Source organism: Manis javanica, chromosome 6 (genome assembly GCF_040802235.1).
Source record: "Manis javanica isolate MJ-LG chromosome 6, MJ_LKY, whole genome shotgun sequence".
NCBI classification, from domain to species: domain Eukaryota; kingdom Metazoa; phylum Chordata; class Mammalia; order Pholidota; family Manidae; genus Manis; species Manis javanica.
Genome location: NC_133161.1, coordinates 92,673,062 through 92,694,804, shown reverse-complemented (window position 1 = coordinate 92,694,804; position 21,743 = coordinate 92,673,062). Strand labels below are relative to the sequence as shown.

Sequence of the window (21,743 nt, the reverse complement as noted above, 5' to 3'; positions counted from 1 at the left end):
TCAGCTTTTGCTTGTCTGGGAATTGTTTAATCCTGCCATCATATTTAAATGATAGTCGTGCTGGATACAGTATCCTTGGTTCAAGGCCCTTCTGTTTCATTGCATTAAGTATATCATGCCATTCTCTTCTGGCCTGTAGGGTTTCTGTCGAGAAGTCTGATTTTAGCCTGATGGGTTTTCCTTTATAGGTGACCTTTTTCTCTCTAGCTGCCTTTAAAACTCTTTCCTTGTCCTTGATCCTTGCCATTTTAATTACTATGTGTCTTGGTGTTTTTCTCCTTGAATCCTTTCTGTTGGGGGTTCTGTGTAATTCCGTGGTCTGTTCGATTATTTCCTCCCCCAGTTTGGGGAAGTTCTCAGCAATTATTTCTTCAAAGAGACTTTCTATCCCTTTTCCTCTTTCTTCTTCTTCTGGTATCCCTATAATACGAATATTATTCCTTTTGGTTTGGTCACATAGTTCTCTTAGTGTTGTTTCATTCCTGGAGATCCTTTTATCTCTCTCTATGTCAGCTTCTATACGTTCCTGTTCTCTGGCTTCTATTCCTTCAATGGCCTCTTGCATCTTATCCATTCTGCTTATAAATCCTTCCAGGGATTGTTTCACTTCTGTGATCTCCTTCCTGACATCTGTGATCTCCCTCCGGACTTCATCCCACTGCTCTTGCATTTTTCTCTGCATCTCATCCCATTGCTCTTGCATTTTTCTCTGCATCTCTGTCAGCATGTTCATGATTTTTATTTTCAATTATTTTTCAGGAGGACTGGTTAGGTCTGTTTCCTTCTCAGGTGTTGTCTCTGTAATCTTTGTCTGCCTGTAGTTTTGCCTTTTCATGGTGATAGAGATAGTGTGCAGAGCTGGTACAAGTTACCGCTGGAAGAGCTTCCCTTCTTTTTGGTTTGTGGCCTTCCTCACCTGGGAGAATAGCGACCTCTAGTGGCTTGTGCTGGGCAGCTGTGTGCAGACAGGGCTTCTGCTTCCTGTCCGGTTGCTATGGGGTTTATCTCCGCTGTTGCTGTGCGCGTGGCCTGGCTGGGGCTGCTCCTCCAAAATAGTGGAGCCCCATTGGAGGGGGAGCGGCTGGGAGGCTATTTATCTCCGTAAGGGGCCTCTGTGCTCCCTGCTGCCCAGGGGTTTAGAGTGCCCAGAGATCCCCAGATTCCCTGCCTCTGGTCTAAGTGTCCTGTCCTGCCCCTTTAAGAATTCCAAGAAGCACTCTCCAAACCAAAACAACAACAGCAACAATTAGAGAGAGAACAGAAAAAAAAAAAAAAAAGGAAAAAACACTTGATTTTTTTTTTTGTCCTCAGGCGCCGGTCCCAGGCACCCGCTCACTGGTCCTGCTGCCCTGCCTCCCTAGCACCAGGGTCCCTGTCCCTTCAACGCTTCCAAAAAGCACCCACCCACTGGTCCCGCAGGCAAAAACGCAGGATATTCTTTGTCCTCAGGTGCAGGTCCCAGGCACCCGCTCACCAGTCCCGCCACCCTGCCTCCCTAGCACCAGGGTCCCTGTCCCTTTAAGGCTTCCAAAAAGCACTCGCCAAAAAGAGGAAAAACAAGGGGAAAAACACGCGATTTCCTCCGTCCTCAGGTGCCGGTCTCAGGCAGCTGCCCACCGGTCCCGCAAGGAAAAATGCGGGATATTCTTTGTCCTCAAGCGCCGGTCCCAGGCACCGGCTCACCAGTCCCGCCGCCCTGCCTCCCTAGCACCGGGGTCCCTGTCCCTTTAAGGCTTCCAAAAAGCAGTCGCCAAAAAGAGGAAAAAAAAAAAGGGGAAAAACGCGCGATTTCCTCCATCCTCAAGTGCCGTCTCAGGCACCCACCCACCGGTCCTGCAGGGAAAAATGCGGGATATTCTTTGTCCTCAGGCGCCAGTCCCAGGCACCCGCTCACCAGTCCCGCCGCCCTGCCTCCCTAGCACCGAGGTCCCTGTCCCTTTAAGGCTTCCAAAAAGCACTCGCCATAAAGAGAAAAAAAAAGGGGAAAAACACGCGATTTCCTCCTTCCTCAAGTGCCAGTCCCAGGCACCCGCTCACCGGTCCCGCCACCCTGCCTCCGTAGCAACGGGGTCCCTGTCCCTTTAAGGCTTCCAAAAAGCACTCACCAAAAAAAAAAAAAAAACTGCTCCGGTTTCTTTCCACCCGCCGGGAGCCGGGGGGAGGGACGCTTGGGTCCCGCCGGGCCGGGGCTTGTATCGTACCCCCTTCGCAAGGCGTTGGGTTCTTGCACGTGTGGATGTGGTCTGGATGTTGTCCTGTGTCCTGTGGGCTTTATTTTAGGAAGATTTTTCTTTGTTATATTTTCATAGCTCTATGTGTTTTTGGGAGTAGATTTCCACTGCTCTGCTCACGCCGCCATCTTGGCTCCACCTCCTGAAGTATAATATTATTTGTCTGTTTCCCTACTTCTATTTTTAAACACAGCAAGTACAATTTGTTACTTGCATTTTGCTAAATCACTTTCCTCTGAAGGAATCATTTATGCATTTTGGATGATTGTTGCTTCACCACTGCATACATACTGCTTCTTCTTCCAAAATGCTTCTGTTTCAGCCCAGAACAGTTCTGCTTATCTGAGCACCATTAGAATGAATCCTGTTTGCGCATCTGCCCTTTTCTCCTATTTCTGAGTAAGTCTGCAGAGTGGACCGCTTTCTTCCAGTTCACCCATCTTTTCCTCTCCTCTTTGCAGTCTCTTCTGGAAAGCTTATTGAATCAAATGATGCTTCTTTGCCCAAAAAAGAGTTCCTTCAATTTGTATTTCTTTTTCTGGGAGGAAATTTGGATTTGTGGCCATTCAGATTTTTCCACAATAGCTGGCAACTCAAGGGTTGTAACTGCATTTGAGACAGGCTTAAATTCTACCTCCTGGTGCTGAGCTTGCCAGGAGAGATGGTGGAGCAGAGTGAACGCTGCAAAGTCAGGTGGGCCTGTGCTCGACATGCACACTGGCCAGATTCACATTCCTTTGAGGAGTGTGGTTCCACTGAGTAGTGACATGATGCCTACATACAAACAAATAAAAGCAAGATGATGATACTAAGAGTGGCCAACAGTTAACAAACATTTAGTATATAATAGGAACTCTGCTAAATACTTTAAATGAGTTCTTGTTGATAATTTGAAGCAATTCTACAAAGTAGGTAATTCTATCCCATTAAATTGTATCTCATTATGTAATATATTATATATTATATTCCATTTTACAGATGAGGAGAGGTTTGGAGAGGCTGAGTGCTATGTAGTAACAGGGACTCAAACTCAGGTCTGTTAGACATGCCAAAGTGGTTGCAGGAGAAGGCAGGCTTTTAAAACCACACTGTCATCTCCATCAATACCCCCCAACCCCCAGTCCTCACAAAGAAGCCTACAGTCTAATTTAATAATGTGTGCCGGCAGACATTTAGGAAATTTCCTGAGAACTTTCTCCACTCAACAGGATTGCCACCTCTGACTCCATCTATGTAGGAGTTTTGGAGCCCCCACTGCTTTACAGCATGTGCTCCTAACCTAATCTTTGAAGATAAGCTAAGTGCAACATGCACATGTAATAAAATGTATTGACAAAGTCAAGGCAAGTGTATGAAGTGTCATGGTATGGTGTATCCTTGCTTGGGTTAGAATCTTGATTCTTCCAGTGACTAGTTTTGTGACCATTGGGCCAGTTCCTTAAATTCAATGTTGCGTTTTCTTCATCTGTAAAATAAGTATAATGGCACCCACCCTATAGGGTTATTGTGGGAATGCAATGAGTTAACACACCTGAAGTCCTTAGAACAGTGCCTTGAGCACTTAAAGCCCAATCATGGTATTATTATGGACTAACGGGTAGCCAGTAACTATAGAAGTTTTGGTGGTAGGCTAAATGGGGAGAAAGTAATGCTGCAACTCAGACTGGACTGGTCAGGCTCCATGGAGGATTGGGAATTTCCAGGATTAAATAATGGGAGAAAGATTTCTGTAGTGTGGGGATGATGGGAAGAGTCAATATAGGAATGAAATACTGCTTAAAGAAAGGTCGGAGCCTTGAGAAACATAACTTTATCTTAAGGTAAGGATTGTGAGTAGGTTTCAACTCACAGGCCAAGTTAGATTCATTCAGTGCAGAACTATCCTGAGGTTAAGTCTAGATCCAGCAGGGTAGATAGAATGCTGTGATAAATCAGGATCTCCAAAGGCGTTGCAATGTGACAGCATGCATGTCAAATAGTTGCCCTTCTACCTCTAAATAACTTTCCAGGGACTAGGGCCTCAGTGTCTTACAGGCCCTCCAGTCACTATTCTTTCTGCTGCATGCTGCCTCCCTTGATATGGAAGAAGAATGTAGAGAGGGCAATGGGACTTGAGATCCTTTGTGAGAAATTAGGATCTGGTTCAAGAAACCATAGTAGGATGTGAAGGAGGGAAATCACATGTCCAGAGGGGCATGTTAGAAAAGAGAGCTTGGCAACAGTGGGAAAATGAGAAGAGAGGCACTGATGGTAGAATCTGAGGGCCCAGAAAAATGAATCTTTAATCTCAAGTAAGAGATTTAAAATGCACAGGCAGAAAAGAAGAGAAACGGAAGTTCTGTTATTGGTGAGAAGAATCACCAAAGTTTTTGATGGCCTGATTGGATAGGTGGAAATAAAGACAAATAATGCAGCCCCTGTTATGGATACACTGCCTGTGGTATCTAGAGAGCAGGGGACTTGGGCATTTATATTTCAGGACCATGTCACAGAGCTTTGGTACTGCTGCTGGGAGGATGGCACTGCGAGGAGCAGGGTGGGAGGACTGGGTCTGGATCTGGGTTCTGCTACTTGCAGAGGGAATGATCTTGGGCAGGTTGCTTGACCTCTCAGAGTCTCAGCTCATCCATCTGTGAACAGGGGTGAGCATTCTCCCGTGGGGATCAACGGAAATAATGGACACAGATCCCTGATGTAGCAACTGGCACAGAGTTCCTAACGAAGGCAGGGTCCCTTCCTGCCTCTGTCCCGGACCTTCCCTCCTTTCTCTGTGGCTGCTGCCATCAGAGCAGCTGGCATCAGGATGTGGGTGTGCCAGACTCAGAGAGTTCTGGATCCTTTGTTATTTTCCTTGGAAGAGAGAGCGTGGGCTTGGGGTGGCATCCAGTTGGAATTCTTGTGTTTCTCTGTACACCTAGGAGCAGTTTTTGTTGTTTGGGCTACTTTAGTTATACTACACAATTTATGGAAAATGGAAAGCAAGGACTCATCATTTAAAATTTAAGTGACGGACTTTCGCCCAGGGGTCTGTGAAAGCTTCCCTCCACAGCTGTGGACATGTCTCCTCACAGATAGGCCTTTCTTAGAGTACAGTAGCCTTCAGGACTCTGAGTGAGAATCCTAGTATAATAGTGATGATGAATAATTCCCAATTGCTTCCTGGGAGAAGAAAAGGGCTAGGTGGGGGTGGCGGCAATGCTGTCAGACCTCAGAAAGGGGATTTTCCTGAGGGGCTCCAGTAAGCCACTTACCAACTACATGAGCCTGTTTTGTCATCTGTCGTATGGATTAAATAAGAACCAGAGAGGGGCACTGAGAGATTAAAGCTGCAACATGGAAATCGCTCTCTGTGGTTTGAGGCACATAGTGGGCGCTCAGCAAACATCTACCTCTCTTCCCCCACACGCTGAGATGAGAGTCCTTTTCACTAGCAAATGGCTCTAGAACTGAGGATTAGACTGTTGCTTGCTTGCTCAGAAGTTTGATAGCCTGTCCTGGCCTTTGTGAACTGCTGCATCAGGTGCGGCGTTACCACTTCTCAATGACTTACCTGATCTAGAGTAACGAGACCATTATGAATTAGTATATTTTCAGAGTTAGGAAAAAAAAAGTCATGTGGTAAATGCTAGGTGTCTTTCCCCCATTACCTTTGGAGTATGTGTGTGTGTGTGTGTGTGTGTGTGTGTGTGTGTGTGTGTGTGTGAAGAGATCATTTGGGAAACCTAGCTTTAAAATAAGCATTTTTTTAAAAGGGTAGAAAGAAGAAAGAAGCAATCAAGAGAGCTTATTTCTTAGAGTTATTTTAGAATGATAATATGGGGAGTAGATGGGAAGAGATCTTGTAATAAGACCAAGAATCCCTATGTCATTAGATTTTACTTCTTTTGAGAACATGGCCTGTGAAATTTTGCCTCGCCTTATCTCTTTTACAATAGTAATGAAATAATACTAACAATATTTTGTATTTATATAACATTTCAAAGCTGGCCCTGTTGTGTAGTTTCTCAAAAGTTCAAGACAAGATTTTCATATAAATGTAAAATAAGCATGTCACAGATTTTATGCAGCTCATTAATTAACAAGGTGTACAGTAAGATGTTAAAATTGGTTGAAAGAATATTTGAGGAGTTCAGTATTTATGGGCTGTTTAATAAAGAGATTTTAGAATAAGATCTGAGTTAGTTACAAAACTGGTTAATGTCCTATAGGATCATAAACTATTATCTTTAGGGTTATTCTTTCCATTGAACAGAAATGGTTTGCATCTTTTCCTGACAAAAGTCTTCCACCTAACCTCTGACTATTGAGCTGTAGAATAGCCCAGTCATAGGAAGCCAGTAAGAAGTACAAGTTCAGCAGCACATTAAGGACCCCAGTGATTTGTTTAATCTCTTCTTAAGTGTTTAGGTGTTTTTTGTCACTCTGTCTTTGCATTGAGAGTCTGCATTAAAAGGTCCTAATTTGTACAAGGTTCTATCTTTGATTTGAGTATACAAATTAGCATAATCTGATGCTAAGCCTTGTCACAAAAAGCGTTTTGTGTGAGTATATGTTTTGATGCCAAATGTTTATGTTTCATAAAAATATATTTGGTGATGCCAAATCAAATACTGGCGTGTGGGTATTTCGAGAAGGCAGTGTTTATGTAGTTTGTATATCATTGAATAAGTTGATGTTTTAGGAACTGTTAAATAGTGACCCCGGTCATGGCTGTCAGGGTCCTTCTGCTCTGTTCCAAAGTAACTTTCTGCTTTATCTCTAAGAACTAGTCCTGGTACCCAGTCCTGGGCTCCAGGAAGACAGAGCTGTTCTTGCCCAGTCCCACAATGAATAATGATTTTCCCAGAGATCTTTGCTTGGGTGACTTCCTTGGCTGGAATGCAATGTGCCATCTTCCTGTCTGCTGGGATTTCCAGCACAGTTTGAGTGAATTCCATAGAGCATTCCTGGAAGACCTCAGCCATAATGATGTTACTAATAATATTTGTAAATTCCTCACATTGTTTACTATGCATTGCATTTGATTTGCTATTTGTGAACCTGCCTAATTTCCTCCACTGGGTTATACATTTCTTAAGATCAAGTGCTGGAGTCTGGTTTTATTTGTCTTTGTATTTCTGGATGACTAGTGCTTAGCATGGGGCCTCGGGTACTCCAGTGCCTCTATAAGGGTTTATTGAGTTGAAGGGACTATCAGAAGATGGTGGGGGAAAACTTACCAGGGCTTGGCTCTAGTGATTCTAGTACCATCCCTATGAACTATGGCAATACTTCAGTCAGATAACTTCAATTCACTGTGTAACAAACAACTGTGTACCTATTGCACATCAAGCATTGTGCCAGGTGCTTTGGACAAACAGATAAGTCCTGGCTTTGTCTTTAAGTTATGTAAAGCCTCCTGAAGGAAACATATGTAAATCAATAAATGCAGTGCAGTGTGACATTTGCTCAAGGTCACACAGCCTATGAGCGGCAGAATTGAGATTACAATCCAGGTCTGTTCCACTCCAAAGCCATCAAGCCAACATGCTTCCGGGACAGAAAATTTAGCTATGCCGAGTGAGGGCTCCTCAGAAGAGCAAAACAGCAGTCCTGCTTTGCCTTTATTTGAGAACATTGTTAAATCAAGCCATTTTGTTGTGTTTGCAATCTAGGTTCTTCAGAAGCTGGGGAAAGCTGATGAGACAAAAGATGAACAGTTTGAAGAGTATGTCCAGAACTTCAAACGGCAAGAGGTAAGCGCGTGGGTCTAGTTTAGGGAGTGGGACGACTCTGTTGGTGCCTTGCTATGTAGCCAGGATGCTTTGAGGTTGAGTGAAGGACTTCACTGTTGGGGTTGGCATTCATCAGAGGGCAACACTTGCTTCTTTTGTAGACTTCCTTGTGTACGGTAAAGGAAGAGGCCGGAGGCATTGCAGGAAGATTTGTGTTTTGGAATTGTAGGAGATTAAGACTTTGCTTCTCTGGGGCTCTTCAGTACAGATTTCTGCTGTAAAGGAAAGATAATGTTTCTGGTGATTTATATTCCACTAAAAATTAAAGAAGCAGAAGTTAAATACTTCTGGCAGAATTATTTTAATTGTTCCATGCTTCAAGATCATACATTCTCAATGGGGATTTTATCTCCCCCAAGAGGGTGAAAACAGGTTCTTGGTAGGTGAAGAAATGTATATATTTTTATGTGTATACATCCCAGAAACAGATATAAAGTTTACTTATGATATTAAAATTTCATGGGAGGGGTATGTGATTAGGAAAAAATGTCTAATAAGACTCCTCAGGGGAGGTGGTAATGAGAAAAAGGTTGAGAAACATGGTTTGTACTGTTTGTTCCCTCAGTGGGCTGCTATGTGTTTAATGGACACTTGGATAAAGAAACAAACTAACTTTTAAGTTATCTGATTATATGTCTAAGGCTTGAATAATTGGCTAGAACATGGCTCTTAGAGAGCATGCATGAGGTCAGGGGGAGGGGAGATACAGGCAGGGCTCTCTGGGGTTAGAAGCTTCAAACCTTCAGACTGCGCTGGAGGTGTGGCAGGAAGAAGGCGGGGCCAGCAGACTCTGGGAAGTGGGGATTGGACATGGAGACAGTGTGAGGACACATTTATTTTCCTGCCGTCATTGGAGCTGCCATTGTTCCCGGAGGAAGCTGTGGCTTTTGGGATGACAACCCAGAAATAATGGGGGATAATCACAGGTTTTATTCCCCTCTTTGCTCCTGTTTGCAGATCCCTGATCCTGGAGATTTCTTTCTCCGACATGTGTACCAGGATCCCCACCTTTTGTCTCGCTGGAGACATGTTGTATCTGCCTCACCAAGAGGTGTTATAAAATCCAGTAGGCGTAGAGCCTGGTAGACCGGTCCTCACCAAGACATATTCCTGAATATATCCAATTTCATCCTAAGACTTGAGTTGATGTGTGCACATAGTCCTCATTTTACTAAGTAATAGCAATCTTGTTCCAGCTGAAAATGAGGAGAGAGAGAAGGGAGCTGGAGAAAAGGACAGTAATGGAAAAATAGAACATGTCCCAGTAACTGAGAGCTTCGGATTTATGAAGTTAAAAGAGAATTTCTAGACAAATGTTGGCTCTAGGCCCACAGGCCAGGTCATCTCCCAGTCTCCTCCTGAACAGATTCTCCATGGCTCCTCATGTCCTCATGTGGTGAGGTCTCAAACATCCTCTCATGCACTTGGATAATAACACTCATATAGACCATTGTCTTGGGTTACAGCAATGTCCCACAGGAGACCTTGTCAATAGGTGCCCTGTGCTTTGAGGGTTACCCCATAAATCTGCTTTAGGGAGTTTGATTTGGGTAGAAGAAATGACGCATGTTTACTGTTTTCCCTACTTGAGGATTTACACTTAACCCCTTGAAACCCAGGCTTCCTGTCCTGATGTGTCTCTGTGGAGCTAATTAATTAGTTCTTGGCTCTTGATCTTTTTCTCTATCATTTTTATGGCATTTTGATATTGTTAGAGCCCCAGAAGTATCAAGTTCAGGAATGCATTCATGAGTAGGAAGCACTTTGCATTTTCCAATTACAGTGAATTTTTATTGCCCCTTTTTGGACTTTGTTGACTAAACCAAGTGAGGATTGTTTTTTGTCCAGGGTACTAGAGAAAAAGCTGTTGGGTTAAATCATCAGCTTCATCAGTTAAATGATCTGTGCCGCTCAGAGCAGCATCGTGGGGTGGCTTTATAATGCTGCTCTGCATCTATTCTTGTCACTATACATGTTTTCCATGTTACGGAGCAAGGAGTATACTCTCATCCTTTTTTATTTTTATTGTTTCTTATGGTTCACAAAACACTTCGCTTCACTAAGTTCTCACAACAACACTGTGAGGGAGGCACATTCTTTGAGATAAAATGACTTGGCCACAGTCACTTCATTAGTAAGGGGAGACGCTCAGCAGCCTGGTCAGGAAAACAGGAGCAGGTCTTCGGAGGCATTCTGGTAACATTAGGCCTTTCACCACACCCCGGCCTCTGTGTTCCCTCACCAGACAGTTATCTACAAACTCAAATTCCCCTCTGTCATATCGGAAAGACAGGCTGAGGACCGGTGAAACATGCAGCTCACATCAAAAGCTAACAGTCTCCAGCCCCAAAGTCCCAGTGCCAAGGCGGTGAGAAGAGCACAGTCTGCCTCGCCTGCAAGCCTCAGACTCTGTGTCCTGGGCCCAGACCAGGAGTGGCCTGAGCAGGTGGGCCGTGCAGGAGCCCTCCACTGCCACAGCCGCTGTATCCCCTACCGCTGCCCGCCGACTGCCCCAGATGCGGTCACTGCTAAAAGGAGATGCTGTCATTCTTGGACATCAGTGCCTTAGTCCTCTCAAGAATATTAGCAGATTTCAAGACCTGAATAAAACTTCAAAATGTGGGGAAATTTCAACAAGCAATTCTACTTTGTAAGGGTCAAGCAAATAGAATGGATATGTAGAAGTCCTCTGTGGCTCCCTTTGAAAGCATTTTTGAATCAAAAACATGTTTCATTTTGAGATTTTTTGTTTTGGTCCAAAAGAGTAAATTTATAGTCATTTTAGTGCAGTGTGGAGGGATGGTACCTTGACCCTGTCTGTAGGAGGGTAAGAGAGAGATATATTAATTTTCCATGGAAATATATTAAAGGTTGGGAAGAAGAGCTGAAGGCTGAATTTATCAGAGAAAAATGTATCCCTTTAACCCCCAAAATGTACTGGTGACCAGCTCACATCTGTTGCATATGCTGAGAAAGATGTGGTGCTTCTACTGAAGCATTAACATGGTAAGAAGGATCTACTAAGATTGTGGTGACCCCTAGAAGGCCTATGATCACATTATGTAACAGTGAATCACTGCAGTAAAGGCAGAGGCATTATCTAAAGGCAACATACTCTAAAGACATTATCTGACCTGTGAGATCTAGATTTCATATTTTTTTCATGAATATGTATTTTTAAGATCCAAACAGATACTATTTACAGTATAAAATAAAAAGTGTTTGGACTATGTGTTACATGATAGTCATCTGGCCATGTGCAGTTAGTACTCTAGCCAAAGTAGGTCATTCTAGAATGTTTGACAAAGTGTTCAAACATTTTGGGGCCTAATAAATTTGCTTTTAAATTTCCTTATGTAAAATCGAAACAGTCATCATATTGATATGTTCCCTGCTTGTTCATATTGGAAACAAAGGGGGCAGAAGGGTCTGTGTTTGAACTCTACCTTGAAGCTTAGTTTTTATCTTATTCCAACCCCATACCCCCTTTCCTAAAAGGTGTTTTGTGTAAGACTGAGAGCATGAGTGAAGAGTCTGTACATGTTCTCTCAATTGTCCATTGCCCACCCCCCTCAATTGCTGTAGTTTTTGTGGTCCAGATTTTATAAGCTGCTCAACTAGAACAAGGAAGAAAAGGGAGGGTAGGATGGGAAAAAAGGGAATGGAGGGAACTCCTCTACCAGGCACTTGGGATTTTTCCATGATGACAAGTGCTAAGGAGAGCAAGGCTTATCAAAATTCAGCAGGAAGAAATGATTTCTGACTTCAACATTTCCTCCCCAGAGGATTTTCTTTTTCCATTCTATTTTGCCTCTTTTCCCAGAGCCGCTAAGTAGCAGAATTGACTGGCATGAACATCAGCTTCTTTCAGTTCACCCAGTTGCCTGCTGACAGATCCGTTAATTAGCAGAAAGAAGGTCCCAAAGTGTAAAGAAGGTCCTTGGCCTCTCTCCCTCCTTCTTGCTAATCAGCTTGCCCACTAAGATGCCATGCTTCTCAGTGTACTGATTACAATGACAAAATAACTCGGGCAGCATGGGCCCAGGCAACCAGGTATTTGGTCATTTCGGTGACCCAATGGAGGTGTGATCTGAGAACAACGCTTCAAATACAGGGAAGGGGAGTCTCCCTTTACTTACCTGCACAGCTTTTCATCCTCTTTAAATATGAAGAAGGAAGAAAATACTGGTACCTTGAAATTCTCTCTAATGGTGAGAATTCAGAACCAGTGATTCCAATTATTTGGATAATGCAGTGACTGTGAAAGCTGGAGTCAAGCCTTCTTCTTACATACAGGGATCCTGTGTGGCTGCTTTTATCTTTCTCTCTCCACCAAATCTAGTGCTTTGCACATAAGTTTTAAGATACTCATTAAACTTGAAGCTGAACTAGTGCCAGAAATGATAATTTTGAGCCTGTTTTTATTTCTGGGCAGAAGAGATATTGAATATTGTGTGAATTTTTCTAAGCACTTTCACAACATCTTTAAGGATGTATGCATATAAATAATTAAAAATAAAAAATTACAGAAAAGATGTGTTAAAAAAAAGAACATAAATACAAAATATACTCCCACGGTGTGTTGATGTGCAGATAAACTTCTTATTTCTGGCAAGTCACATTAACATCATGAAGATGTTTGAGATTTTCTTGAGCAGATAGGCCTAGCTAGCAGGTACATTAGAACTGCTTCTTTTGACCACAGATAACAAGAAGGTAACTGCTTTTTGATTCACAGATGATGTGAATATGTTAGTTTACCTACCTTTTGTTATTTCAATAGTGACCTTGTGAAATGGCCTCCGCCTTGACTGAATGTGAGCCTGCTGGGTCTGTGTGGTGTAATGATCCAGTTCTAAAGGACAGCATCCTAGCCGGAGCTCAAAGAGCCTCAGTCAGCCTACAGAGCCTCCTGTCAGGTCCCCAGACCTTCTGGATTCTGAGTGAGAACCTCAGGTGCTGAGTGTCCTGCCCACCAGAGCAGAGGTTCTCAAACTTCAGCTGAGCAGAACCACAGAGAAGGCCTCGGAACAAAACATTGCTGGCCACCCCCACCTGCAGCTTCCAGTGCAGCAGGGCTGGGGGAGCTGGAGAAGTTACATTTCTGATGGGTTCCAGGTGATGCTGGTGCTGCTGGCCCAGGGGTAGCCCAGCAAGGACCAGTGCTTCCGTCTCTGTTCACAGTTTTTTTCAGGCGCTTCCTCTGATTAGTTCTTGAAACTTCAATCCATGTTTGGTGTCTATATTTAGTGCCTTTATGACAAAATATGGATAGAGATTTGATGGCTCTGAATTATGTATGGTCTGCAGAGCTCAGATGTCTATGGCAGGTGTGACTCAGGGTGCAGGGAGCAGACCTCCTTCCCTAGGTGACTGCTGTGGACATGGAAGGCCCTGGGAAGCCACGCACGCCCCTGGGGGAGAGAAAATGCATATTGCTCACACCTCAGGGAGAAGGACTTTAATACGCCTCTTTTTAGATACTCAGGCTTCATAGGGCAAAGTATAGAAAGTATTAGGTTCTGAAGAAAAAATGAAGGGTGCTTATTTGGGGGTCACATAAGTGCAGCAAATATAACGCCTTGAAAATGAGGAGATTATCTTTCAAAACAGCTGAAGCAATGATGGAAGGGAAATTTATAGCATTACATGCTTACATTGGAAACAAAGAAATGTCTCAGGTCAATAATCTAAGTGCCTATCTCAAGAAAGCGGAAAAAGAGCAAAACAAACCCCAAGCAAGCAGCAGGAAGGGAGGAGAAAAGGTAAGAGCAGAAATCAATGGAACTGAAAATAGGAAAACAGTAGTGAAAACAAATGAAATAAAAAGCTGATTCTTTGAAAAAAATCAATCAATTTGATAAACCTTTAGCAAAACTGACAAAAAAGGAGACAAAAATTATCAATATCAGGAAGGAAATAAAAGATATCACTATAGATCCTACGGGCTAAGGGAATACAATGAACAGCTCTATTTCTTTATTGTTAACAAGGACAGGACAGAAGAGTCACCTATGAAAGAAAATGGCATGTGTAAAAGCCAGAAGTTAAGAAAGAGAACACCACCTTTGAAAAATTTTAAACAATTTAGTAATTTTTATGCTAAGAGCTGAACAGGGTGAGTGAGGGTGTGAAATGAGCCTGGATAGGTAAACAGGTCAAGAAAAGCCTTATTTAGTTCTTGTTTTTCTTTCTTTCTTTTCTCACCACCAGCTTTACTGGGGTATAGTTGACATACAATAATATTGGGCCAGGTTAAGATACAAAGGTGTTGATTTAATACTTACATATTGCAAAATGATTACCTCCATAGAGTCACATTGTCTAATTAGTATTTCTTTTTTTCACGGTGAGAATATTAAGATCTATTCTGTTGGTGACTTTCAAGTATATACTAGAGTATTATTAAGTGTAAATCATTATGCTGCCCATGAGATCCACAGAACGTATCTATCTAGTAATGGGTGGTTTGTACCCTTTGACCAACATCTCCCCTTCACCCCACTCCGCAGAGCCTGGTATCACCATTATAATTGCTGTTTCTATGAATTTGGCTCTTTTAGACTCCACATATAAGTGAGGTCATACAGTACTTGTCTTTCTCTGTCTGACTTTCTTCACTTACCATATAATGTCCTCAAGGTCCATCCATGTTGTTGCAAATGGCAGGATGTCCTCCTGTCTCATGGCTGAGTAATATTCCATTGTGTGTGTGTTTGTGTGCATTATATACATTTTCTTTATTCATTCATTGACAGACACTTAGGTTGTCTCCATATCTTGGGTTTTTTGAATAATGCTACAGTGGTGTGAGAGTGTGGATATCTCTTTGAGATCTTGTTTTCCTTTCCTCTGATATATACTCAGAAGTGAGATTGCTGGATCATATGGTAGCTCAGTTTTTTAATTTTTTGAGGAAACTCCGTACTGTTTTCCATAGTGACTGCATCAATTTATATTCCCACCAACAGTGCCAAAGGGTTCCCTTCTCTCCACATCCACCAACACTTGTTATCCCTTGTCTTTTTGGTTGATAGCCATTCTAACAGATGCGAAGTGATATCTCATCGTGGTTTTGATTTGCATTTCCATGATAATTGGTGATGCTGAGGACTTTTTCATGGACCCATTGGCCATCTGTAGGTCTATGGAAAATGTCTATTCAGTTGACCTCTGCCCATTTTTAATTGGATTGTTTGTTTCATTGCTATTGAGTTGTATAAGTTTTTTAAATGTATTTTGGATATTAATCCCTTATCAGATATATGATTTGCAAATATGTTTTCCCATTCTGTAGGTGACCTTTTCATTTGTTGATGGTTTCCTTTCTGTGCAAAAGTTTTTTAATTTGATGCATTCCCTTTTATTTGCATGTTTAACTTTTTGACAACCACAGTGGACCAATTCCTCAGTAATAAACTGCCCAAACTTAATAAAGATGAAATAGACTATCTGAATAGCCCTCTAACCATTAAAGAAGTTAAATTTTCAGTTTAAAATTAGCAAAAGAAATCTTCAGGGCAATTCTGACATTTAAAGAAGAATTAACACCAGTTTTACACATTCATTTCCTGAAAATAGAAGATGTGGCCAATATTACCTTGATACTAAAACAGACAATGACAGTATATCAAAAAAGAAAGCTACAGGTCAATATGTCCCATGAATTTAGACATAAAAGTCCTTAACAAAATATCAGCAATCGAAGCCAACAATATATAAAAAGAATTATACACCATGATCAAGTAGTATTTTTTCCAGATATCAAAGGCTAGCTTACCATTCCAAAATCAATCTATGTAATCCATCATATAATCAGTGTAAGTAAGAAAAAAATCATCTGACCATACAATTGGTATGGGATAAGTATGTAATGAAATCCAACACCCATTCACAATGAAAATGTTCAGCAAGTTAGTAGAGGGGAATTACCTCAACTTGATAGAGTGGCTACAAAAATAACTAAGGCTGACATCATCTTTAATGGTAGAAGACTGAATGCTTTTTCCCTAAGATCAGGAACAAGTCAAGGGTACCTGGTCTCACCAATGCTGTCCAGTGTAGAACTGAAAGTTCTAGTCAGCACAATAAGGAAAAACAAGGAAATAAAAGACACACAGATCATAAAGGAAGATAAAGCTGTCCTGGTTTGCAGATAACATGATTGTATACATAGAGAATCCTAGGGCATCAGTAAAACACTCCTAGAATTAATAAGTGAGCTCAGCAAGGTCACAGGATACAGTATTAACACAAAAAAATCAATCACATTTCTAGGTACTAACAATGAACATGTGGAAAGCAAAATTGTAAACATAATAACATTTAAAATCTTTCTAAAGAAAAAATATATATGTACACACTTAATAAAACATGTACAGGGTCTTTATGCTGAAAACTACAAAGTGCTAATGAATGAAATCAAAGAAAAAGGAAACAAAAGGAAAGAAATACTGTGTTCATGCATCAGAAAATACAGCATAGTAAAGATGTCATTTCTTCCCAAACTGATCTATAGATTTAATGAAATTTCATGGCAATTATAGGGCAGGTTTTCTTTTTAACAGATGTAGGAAAGCTTATTGTAGCATTTATATGGAAACATACAGACCCTAGAATAGCTAAAACAGTGGCAAAGAAGTATAAAGTAGGAGGAATCACTCTATTCACTATTAAGGTCTATTATATTGCTGTACTAATCAAGACAGTGTGCTATCAGCAGAAGGATAGACACATAGATAATAGAACAGAATAGATAACCCAGAAATAAAAGCAGACACCCACACAAATACGCTCAACTGATTTTTGACAAAGGTGCAAAAGCAACTCAATAGAGAAGAGACCACCTTTTTCATAATGGTGCTGTACTGATTGGACAAAGACAAAAAAAAGATGAACCTTGATCTAAACCCCACCCATAGTCAGAGGTTAACTCAGAATCTATCAAAGATTTAAATGTAAAATAAAAAGCTTTAAAATTTTTGTAACAAAGAATAGGAGAAATCTTCAGAATCTAGGGCTAGGCAGGAGTTCCTAGACTTCACACCAAAAGCATAATCCAGAACAGGAAAATTTGATAAATTGGATCTCTTTTGCTCTGCAAAAGAACTGTTAAAAGAATAAATAAAGACAAGCTGCAGACTGGGAGAAAATATCTGGAAACTTGTATAACCAAAAGAAGACTAGAATCTGGAACATATCAGAAACACTAATAACTCAACAGTAAAGAACAAAACAAAACACGATCCAATTAGAAAATGAACAAACACTAAGAATAGACATTTCACTGAAGAGGATATCTAGATGGTAAAGAAGCCATCTATGAAAAGCTGTTCAACACATATTTACCCATCAGAGAAATGCCAATTAAAGCCACAGTAAGATATCATCATGGCAGGCCTCAAAATGGTTAAAATAAAAATTAGGGACAAAACTAAATGCTAGCAAGGATGTGGAGAAACTGAATCACTCATACATCATGTAAAATGTTGTAGCCACTCTGGTAAACATTTTGGCCATTTCTTGAAGTATTAAACATGCAACTATCATACCACCCAAGAACTGCACTCTCGGACATTTATTCCATAGAAATGAAAAGTTATATTCACACACAAACTTAAACCCAAATGCTTGTACAAGCTTTATTTGTAGTAGCTCCAAACTGGAAACATCTCAGCTGTCCTTCAACAGATGAATAGTTAAACAAACTGTGGTATATCTTCACCATGGAATACTACTCAGTAATAAAAGGTAATTGCTGATGGATGCAGTAACCTGGATAAATCTCTGGGGAGTTATGCTGAGTGAAAAAAAGCCAGTCTTAAAATATCAGATACTATATAATTCCATTATGTAACATTTTTGACATGGAAAAATGGCAGAAATAGAGGAAAGATTAGTGGTTGTGGGTGGCTAGGGATGGAAGAGGGGAGATGGATATGGTTACAAAAGTCAACCCAAGTGATCCTTGTCCTGATGGAACAGTTCTATATCCTAACTGGTATTTTGGATACATGAAATGACAGATATGATAAAAATTGTATAGAACTAGATACATATACCTACATGAATACAAGTAAAAACTGGGTCAATAAGAATAAGACAATGAATTGTATCTATGTTGTTACAGTGTACTTAGTGTAGTTGTGCAAGATGTTATCACTGGGGGAAATAGAGTACAGGATACAAGAGATTTTTTTTTGTATTACTTTTTAATAGCTACATGTGATTCTGTAATTATTTCAATAAAAGTTTCAATTGGAAAATAGCCCCTTTCACAGGCTTACCTAGAAAAAACTTACTGCCTATACTGCTTGTACTGCTGTGCTCTCAGGTAGAAGTTAGAGACTCACATTCTTACAGAGATGGGGAGGGAACCTGTATCCTCTGTGTCCTGCTTTCATGAACTGGGGAGAACACAGCATCACTTCTAGTGATGCTGCCAGGAATGATCACTTAGTAGATAAGGAGCAAAACAATAAGGAGTGGTGAGGTCTGTGTCAAATGACAGAATACATAGGTTGTAAAGACATAGCTATTAGCTTTAGCCCAAAGTTGTTAGCCTTTAACAGGATGACAGTTATTATCAATTAAAAATGTATGGTTTAGAGGAGAAGATTCAAGATGGTGGCATGAGAGGTGAGACAGAAAACTCCTCCCAAAACCACATATAATATGAAAATATAGTTAGTACAACTAATCCTAAAAGAGCAACAGGAAAGAAGGCTGCACCCAACTGCTTAAACCTGGAGAACAGAGAAGACCCCATGAAACAGGGTAACATACCAAAGCCTTGATCCAGTGGGACCCAAGCCCTTCCCTCACCCCAGCTCACTGGCAGGAGGAAGAGAAATGAGCGGGGAGGGGATGGAAGCCTAGGCCTGCTGAACATCCAGCCCTGGAGATCTGCTTCAGGAGCACAAACCTACATTGCATGGTGCTCTGGAGATTAGTGAGGTTGGAAAGCTAAGACAGGAGGAATATTTGGAGAGACTGAGATTCCAGCCGTTTGTGGAAGACAGAGATCCACATCTGGCCGCTCTGGGACAAAGGAAATGTGGGCAGTCTGAGAGGCTTCCTAACAGTGAGAGGGTTGCTGAAGGGGTGGGATTTTCACCGAGCTTGCTGTGTGGGAGAAGGATAGGTGGACAAGATTGTCTGGGTGCTCTGCCCAGCAGTTTGGGAACTTTCAGAAGGTTCAGGCGCTCCATGCCCCTGGCCAGCTATGCAGCTCTGAGGCCACCCACTGTGATACACAGCCTGCTATGCCTTCCTCCCAGCCTCCTGGCACCAGCACCTAAACTGGCACTCCCTGCCCTGGCATCAGGCCAGCCACAGGGAGGCCTTGCCTATGGCAGCTAAAGACACACAGTGCAGAGGCTTACATCTGTGTGCTCAGCCTACTCATTCTGACAGTAGAGACAGGCATTGCAGCTGGGAAGCAGGAAACAGCTTTTTCCTCCCCCCAGATACCAGAGCCGCTCCCCTGCAACCCCAACATCACTCCAGGGGATGAGCAGCTCCAGAGACTAGAGCTTCTGGGCACTAGAGGGTGCCACATACAAATATGAAACATCAAAGGAACCTGGTTCAAACAAAAATCTCAAACACCAGAAAAAGGGACAAATGAAACTGGACTCACCAACCTTCCTGAAAGACAGTTCAAAATAAAAATCATTAACATGCTCATGGAGGTACAGAAAAATATTCAAGAACTCAGGAACAAATTTAGGACAGAGATTCAATCATTAAGAAATTCCATATCTGAAATGAAACATACAATGGAGAGATTTAAAAGCAGATTAGCTGTAGTAGAAGAGACGGTAAATGGAATAGAAAGTAGAGAAGAGGAATACAAAGAAGCTGAGGCACAGAGAGAAAAAAGGATCTCTAAAATGAAAGAATATTGAGAGAACTGTGTGATCAATCCAAATGGAACAATATTCACATCATAGGGGTACCAGAAGAAGAATAGAGAGGAAAAAGGATAGATACTGTCTTTGAGGAGGTAATTGCTGAACACTTCCCCAATCTGGAGAAGGAAATAGTCTCCCAGGCTATGGAGGTGCACAGATCTCCCAACACAAGGGACCCAAGGAAGACAACACCAAGACATATAATAAGTAAAATGGCAAAGATCAAGGATAAGGATAGACTTTAAAAAGCAGCTAGAGAGAGGAAAGGTCAGATATCAAGGAAAACCCATCAGGCTATCATCAGACTTCTCAACAGAAACCTTACAGGCCAGAAAGGAATGGCATGATATATTTAATGCAATGAAACAGAAGGGCCTCGAGCCAAGAATACTGAATCCAGCAATATTATCATGTAAATTTGAAGGAGGGATTAAATAATTTTCAGGTAAGCAAAAGCTGAGAGAATTTGCCTCCCACAATCCATCTCTACAGTACATTTTGGAGGGACTGCTATAGATGGAAGTATTCCTAAGGCTAAATACCTGTAACCAGGGAAATAATACCACAGCAAAGAAAGTAGAACAATTAATTACTAAGCAAATGCAAAATCAAATAAACTACCCCCAAAGTCAATCAAGGGATAGACAAAGAGTACAGAATGATACCTAATATACAAGGAATGGAGGAGGAAGAAAAAAGAGGAGAAAAAGAAAAACCTTTAGATTGTGTTTGTAATAGCATATTCAGTGAGTTAAATCAGATTGTTAGATAGTAAGGAAATTGCCCTTGAACCTTTAGTAACCGTGAATCTAAAGCCTGCAATGGCAATAAGAACATATCTATCGATAATCACCCTAAATGTAAATAATCTGAATGCACCAATCAAAAGACATAGAGTCACTGAACGGATAAAAAAACAAGACCTGTCTGTAAGCTGCCTACAAGAGACTCATTTCAAACCCAAAGACATACAAAGACTGAAAGTAAAGGGACAGAAAAAGATATTTCATGCAACTAATAGAAAAAAGTAGGAGTTGCAGTACTTGTATCAGAAAAAATAGATTTCAAAACAAAGAAAGTCACAAAACACAAAGAAGGATATTACATAATGATAAAGGGGTCAGTGCCACAAGAGGCTGTAACTATTATAAATATCTGTGCACCCAACACAGGATCACCTACATATGTGAAAAAAAATACTAACAGAATTAAAGGGGGAAATAGAATGCATTAATTTTAGGAGACTTCAACACACCACTCACTCCAAAGGACAGTTGAACCAGACAGAAAATAAGTAAGGACACAGAGGCACTGAACAACACATTAGAACAGATGGACCTAATGGACATCTACAGAACACTCCATCTGAAAGCAACAAATACACATTCTTCTAAAGTCCACATGGAATATTTACAAGACTAGATCATGTACTAGGCCACAAAAGAGCCTCAGTACATTCAAAAACACTGAAATTGGACCAACCAGCTTCTCAGACCACAAGGTATGAAACTAGAAGTAAATTACACAAAACAAAACAGCCCACAAACACGTGGAGGCTTAATAATATGTTCCTAAATAATCAATGGATCAATGACCAAATAAAAACAGATCAAGCAATATATAGAGACAAATGACAACAATAATTCAGCAACACAAAATCTGTGGGACACAGCAAAAGCTGTGCTAAGAGGGAAGTATATTGCAATACAGGCCTACCTCAGGAAAGAGGAAAAATCCCATATGAACAGTCTAAAGTCAAAATTAGTGAAACTAGAAAAAGTAGAACAAAGGAGGCCCAAAGTCAGTAGGAGGAGGGACATAAT

At 41.3% G+C, this 21,743-nt stretch overlaps 1 protein-coding gene across 2 annotated transcripts in view; it reads left to right on the top strand.

Annotated features, from left to right (window-relative positions):
- AMPH (amphiphysin) overlaps positions 1-21,743 on the top strand; it is a 223,190-nt gene that overhangs the window by 98,673 nt on the left and 102,774 nt on the right. For both annotated transcript variants that reach the window (XM_037010906.2, XM_037010905.2), the window contains exon 2: positions 7,886-7,966. In XM_037010906.2, coding sequence (XP_036866801.1) covers positions 7,886-7,966 — 81 coding nt within the window. The remainder of the gene's footprint in view (positions 1-7,885; positions 7,967-21,743) is intronic.